Source organism: Triticum aestivum, chromosome 1D (assembly GCF_018294505.1).
Source record: "Triticum aestivum cultivar Chinese Spring chromosome 1D, IWGSC CS RefSeq v2.1, whole genome shotgun sequence".
NCBI classification, from domain to species: domain Eukaryota; kingdom Viridiplantae; phylum Streptophyta; class Magnoliopsida; order Poales; family Poaceae; genus Triticum; species Triticum aestivum.
Window position 1 is genome coordinate 33261063 of NC_057796.1, and position 6135 is coordinate 33267197.

The 6135-nt window shown below is 42.7% G+C and overlaps 1 protein-coding gene across 1 annotated transcript; it reads left to right on the forward strand.

The window, feature by feature from the left end:
• The first annotated feature begins 812 nt into the window (after nt 1-812).
• Nucleotides 813-1980, forward strand: LOC123164226 (dirigent protein 6). Its single transcript, XM_044581640.1, has 2 exons — nt 813-1146; nt 1529-1980. The coding sequence occupies exons 1-2, from the start codon at nt 872-874 to the stop codon at nt 1731-1733; spliced, it is 480 nt and encodes a 159-aa protein (XP_044437575.1). The 5' UTR covers nt 813-871; the 3' UTR covers nt 1734-1980.
• The last annotated feature ends 4155 nt before the right edge of the window (nt 1981-6135 follow it).

A 6135-nucleotide genomic window follows, 5' to 3' on the forward strand; every position in this document is an offset into this window, starting at 1 on the left:
GCTCAAATCCACCCCGTCCGCTCTTCCGCGACGCCCCGGTGCGGCATTCTGGCGAGCCACTTCTTCGTCCGTTCCCCTTCCTCCCTCTCTCCTCCCTCCCCACCCCCTGCCACCTAGGCGTGCTGTTGGGCAAAGCTTGGGTAGTGTGGGCAGCAGAGGGGCTCCTTTGCCATCCTGGCGGCTGCACGGGATGTGGACAGCAGGTAGAGCACTAGGCTTAGCGTGGGCTATGGTGGCGGCTGCGCGGCACGTTGATCGCCAAAGCCTGATCACGGTTTTCATAAGGCGACGATTCCATGAGAAAGGCACAGGTACAAAATCTCAATGATCATGCCTTCAAGAATGAAACAACATCCACAAATGTTATCATCACCACACCAAAAAGACTTTGTCCAAAGAACAGCAGACCAATGGCATGGACAATGTCCGAGACATACCCCATTATTTCCGTCAGAATTAATGAACTGTTAAAAGCGATAGAAAATAAAAGATAGTACAATTTTCATCGATGAGGTACAGTGCGCTTGGCATCCGTGGTGCTGGTGGTGGTATTTTCAAGAAAAAAAATCAAATTGCAGGGAGCATCAGTGATCCAGATTTGTTAAGAGATGCCCTCTAGTTGGGAGAGATTACCAGATCTAGATCGGGTCGCTTGGGATCTAATAAGTCTGGAAAACTCAGCATACTTACGAAATTAAGGCTGTATACTAAGTTTGGAATCTCGTGCGTGCACATGGTGCAGTCAGCAATGAGACGTTTTCCCAGCTATAAGTACATCTCCTTTCTTTCTTTCCTAAGTACAACCAGCTAGAGCTAATAGTACCCAACTAGCTTGAGTAGTACATTTCTTGCACATCCACAGAACTCGATCATGGCGGCCGTTCCTCCTAATGTCGAGGTCTCCATTGTCCCTGCACCCACTACATACAGAAAGACTATCCTCCGCAACCTATGGTTGGGCCGCACTGGTGATGACACCCAGAAATCCCTTCTTGAGGTGGGCAAGTTTGGGCATTACGTTGTTGTCAACTGGACTGTATTTGAAGGAGAGGGCAACGGGGCGAAGCTAGTCGCCCGTGGACAAGGAAGCACCATATGCGCCGGTAGCTGGATATCTACTTACGTCATAGTGTTTGTGGATGGCAGGTAATCACAAGTATTTAAATCATCGTATTTATAAGTACTATATCCTTATCTAGTGTTTATATCCTCATTTTTTTAGTGACAGAACAGTTTAGAGTTATCCTAAGTTAAACTTTTGCAAGTCCGATATAGTTGACCCATAACGTACGCGACATCTGCGGCACGAAATATTTACAATTATATAATTCATTCATGATCAAACTAATGATACCAATTCAATGTGGTACAGATGTTGGTATGTTCTCTTCTGTAAATATGGTCAAACATGATGATGTTAAAGCTTGGAAAAAAGCTCACTTATTTTCAAAAAGAGGGTTACCTTTCCTAGTATTTTTTGTTTCCTTTATTTAACATGATATTATTGTATGCCATGTTTCATGCGCAGGTTCAAAGGATCCACCCTTCAAGTGATGGGAAACGCCTTGGGTGTTAATGGTCAGTTGGCTGTTACTGGTGGGACTGGGGAGTTTGCTCTTGCAAGTGGTATCATCAAGGTGGATTTTGACAAACTTACTGGTGTTGACCACCTTACGGTGGAAGTGTATACACCAGTGTTCTTAGGACCGTGTTATGCAGCAGCGGAGAATTAGTCCCTTGGGCCTGATCAGATTTACCAGTTGCTCTGATCAAAATAAAGTTTTTGACTTAATCTCAGTTTCATCCATAATATGAGGGATACTGGTTGTTCCCAACTCATGTTTCCAGTTATAATATTTTTAGTTCATCTCAAAGCTTCTTACCACAACACCAAATGTAATCCTTTTCTCATTCAATGTTGGTGTTTTCGTGCCATCAATGTGCGATTTTTCTTCAATAATGATACTTTATATTGATATCTTTGTCGCATCAAGGCTATTGAGATGTCAGTTAAACCTTGAGCTAGTTAGATATACTGAAGGCGTTTTGTTCAACACCTCAGTTGCCAACCCTCCGTATCAAAATACATTGTTAAAAGGGAATGGTGTCAAAGTCAAATATGTTTGCTTCAAGTCGCTGACATAAAATTGATCATGCACGGTTGAAGGGAATGATGTCCATAGACCTTCCAGGTAAGGTCATCATGATCTTACAATGCTCAAGTCGATCGATTCATGGTAACGCAAAAATCATCATGCACATTTGAAGCATGCACCCATCACCTGAAGTGTGAACCCCGCACGGGGTCCACATTTCAGGTGATGGGTGTAGATGAAGCGCTATGTTACGGTCACCAGCTATGTTACTCAAATTACCTCTCGCCTCGTTAACTAAATGTCACATAAGCAAAATTGATGAGCTAAACACTATGTTATACTGTGCAAGTTTCTCCCAATATGGTCAGTCTAAAGGGGGTGATTCATGTTGTTATCATATTATGGTGGCCATTTATTAGTTTTTGTGGGACTAGCAAAAATGCTCGTGCGTTGGAACCGGAGAATGCTTAGCTCATGGGTCCGTGTGTTATCATGGGATAACACTCATGTATGTGATGCTATCAAGATTCGTCTTAATCAAAAACTTAATTATCAATTTTTTAAAGTATCATACATGCACAATACATGCATTTTTCTACATAAAGAGATACGTGGTTGAATGCCCATGCATTGCTATGGAGAAGAAAAACAACTGATTGCATCTTTCCCACTTGGCGATTACATCCAGGCACCTTGATCACCACAAACTCACTTGTCACCCAAGTAACATAAATCAACTTTAGTCATGACCAACATGGGAGAAAAGTCTCTGATGAAAAAAACTACGGATAGAGGTACTCTGGGTCGCCAGTTTGGCAAAGATGCTGTCGTTGACAACCTAAATTTTGCTCATAGTGTCCTAGATATTTTGGGAAACATTATACATCAATGTCACTGTTAGCAATCTCCACCATAGTATTGTCTGAATCTCCGTGCAAGAATTCAGTACATGCATCCTACCTACTTCTGCTTCTCAGCTTGAGAACCATTTAAAGTAAACAACTGAGCATTGTTGCCATGGTTAGAAATTCAATTGGGTTAAATTAGCAATGCATGTACAACATACCAGACAAAATCTGAGTTTATACACACACTACAATCATTGTGTGACGTCCCCGATTTGCCCGTACACTAATCATGCATGTAAATGTGTACGACAAAGATCAGGGAGTCACTAAAAGATATCACAATACAACTCCAAACACAAATTAAAGTCTTACACGCTTTATATTACAAGTCAGGGGCCTCGAGGGATCGAATACATAAGCCCGAATACAAACGAGTCAGTAGAAGCAACAACATCTCACTACAGACATAAGTTAAACAAGTTTTGCCTTACACTAGTAGAAAAAGGACCTAATGTGAGACACATTAGTCTCGGTTTGATTTTGGCCTGGTACTATTAGTGCCGGTTCGAACGGCTATGCATTAATGCCGGTTCGTGTTGAACCTTTAGTACCGGTTCGTGCGATCACCTTTAGTACCGGTTCGTGGCACGAACCGGTACTAAAGAGCTAACCTTCAGTACTGGTTCGTGTCATGAACCGGGACTAAAGGGGTCTGACCTATAGTACCGGTTGGAGAGACAAACCGGGACTATTGGGCAATTTTCAAACTCTACCACCCCCCCCCCCTAGTGTATCGCCATTTCAGTTTTGAAAAAATCAAAAGAAAATGATAAAAACTTCAAAAAATAAAATCCTTTGAGAGGTAGTTATATTACTACATCTACCAGTTACGAAAATTTGAAAACTTCAATTTGGACATGTTTTGCAAAAAGTGTAGGGAAAATGTAAAACGGCTATAACTTTTGCATACGATGTCAGAAAAGGACGTATAAATATCAAAAAATTCAGCACAAAAATCCACATCCGATTTGTCCGCCTACGGCCTGTTTGCAATTTTTTAGAATCCTCAAATTCCAAAAGGAAAAAAAAGATATGCTCAAATTTCAGTTTTTTGGTTAAATCTGGTCAACTATGGTCAAACTACTTATTCAAGAAGTATTAATGTTACTACGTAATTATTCAAGAATATTAGTGTTACTAATTAATTATTTCAATTTTTTGAATTTTGGTCAAATCTGGTCAAACTATGGTCAAACTGTGGTCAAAATTATTCAAGAAATATTAGTGTTACTAAATAATTACTGTTTTTTAGAATAATAGTTTCAAACTCAAACGGTGAAATGTGTGACCTAATGCTCAAGCTAAACTATTGAGGGTTAATAGGATTGACAGCTTACATTTGTTAGGAAAACAACAAGTGCAGAGTTGGAAAGTAGAGGGAATACAACTCCGAAGTTAAGCGTGCTCGGCTGGGGGAGTGAGAGGATGGGTGACCGGCCGGGAAGTTAGACGATTTGGAATGAGTGATCCACACTTGAGTAGTTAAGAGGGGTGATTAGAGACTAATTCATCAAATAATTCAGAAAATTGAAAATCCAAAAAAAAGTTCAAAATTTGTTTCCAAAATTTTCAAAAAAAAAAAACCTTTAGTACCGGTTGGTAACACCAACCAGTACTAAAGGTCCCCCATACCATGGCGCGAGCTCACGCCACGTGGTGGGCCTTTAGTGGCGGTTCGTGCCGAACCGGTACTAAAGGGGGGGCCTTTAGTCTCCACTCTTTAGTGCCGGTTGCAGAACCGGCACTAAAGGCCCTTACGAACCGGTGATAAAGCTTCGTTTTCTACTAGTGTTAAGAAGGCTAGCACAAACATCAACGATCGAAGAGGCAAGGCCTCCTGCCTAGGACCTCCTAACTACTCCTGGTCATCGACGGTCTCCACGTAGTAGTAGGCACCCTCGGAGTAGTAGTAGTCATCGGTAGTGGCATCTAACTCCTGGGATCCGTCATCTGATTGCAACAACCGGAAATAAGAGAGAAGGGGGAAATGGGGTAGCAAAGCAACCGCGAGTACTTATCCAAAGTACTCGCAAGCATCAGATCTAGACTAAGTATGCATGAGTATTAAAGGAATGAGTTGTATCTGTGGACTGAACTGCAGAATGCCAGAAGAGAAGGTGAAAGGCCTAGCCTATCGAATACTAGCATCTTCTGGAGAGCACCATCTTGCAGAATGAGTAAAGAATAGCATTTTATAATTAACAAAAATGTTCTATCATTAACACCCAGAGATCCTTTCTGGACTCCCTGTGAGAAAGCAATCCCGGAGCCATCATCATATCCAACACATATCTCAAGTATCCATTTCTAGTTATAATAGATCAGGATACATCTGCGAGCGTCCATTACAGTGGACACGACTATTCGAATAGATAACTACCTTGCAGGGGTGCACCACATTACCGAACACGCTTGATTAACTCTGGAAGGAAACACTTTCCTGGGTCATGCCCAGCCTGGGAAGATCAACACGTCGTAGCCCTACCTAGTCTCCATAGAGAGGTCCCAGCCGGTCTACATCCTAAGCGTTCCGGGGTGTTGGGCCCATCGCCCTTTGCACTCTGGGTCATTCGAGCAGGGCGTACCAGGCACCACCTCTGCCTGGATGGAGCCGGCCCAGCCTTCCCCCAATGCTGAACTGGATGTCTGACACAGTTTTTGGATAAAACGTACCACGTCGAGGCCCATAACTATTCTCGCGTGGCGGTTAGTGCGTATAGGCTAGTTGCCCACTCAAATCAAATTCACAAACCTTTTAGTGCATTATTTAAAGAGGTGACGGCTGTCAGGACAAGTCCGGAGCTATCACCACACTAGTGCAGAACATGCCTTTATCACCGGTTCGTAAGGGCCTTTAGTGCCGGCTCTGCAACCGGCACTATGGAGTGGAGACTAAAGGCCCCCCCTTTAGTACCGGTTCGGCACGAACCGGCGCTAAAGTGCCACCACGTGGCACGAGCCAGGCCCGGGTGCTGGTAGACCATTAGTACCGGTTGCTAGCACCAACCGGTACTAAATGTTTGGGGGCGTTTTGGTTTTAATTTTTATTTTTCCATTAATTTTGTGTTTTCCATTTAATTCTTTTTTGTTTGCTGGTATTTTACGATACTACATATTGTACACGTTATGCA

Coding starts and splice junctions, on each gene's coding strand:
- LOC123164226 (XM_044581640.1), top strand. CDS start 872: ATGGCGGCCGTTCCTCCTAATGTCGAGGTCTCCATTGTCCCTGCACCC. Junction 1,147..1,528: donor ATAGTGTTTGTGGATGGCAG/GTAATCACAAGT, acceptor TTTCATGCGCAG/GTTCAAAGGATCCACCCTTC.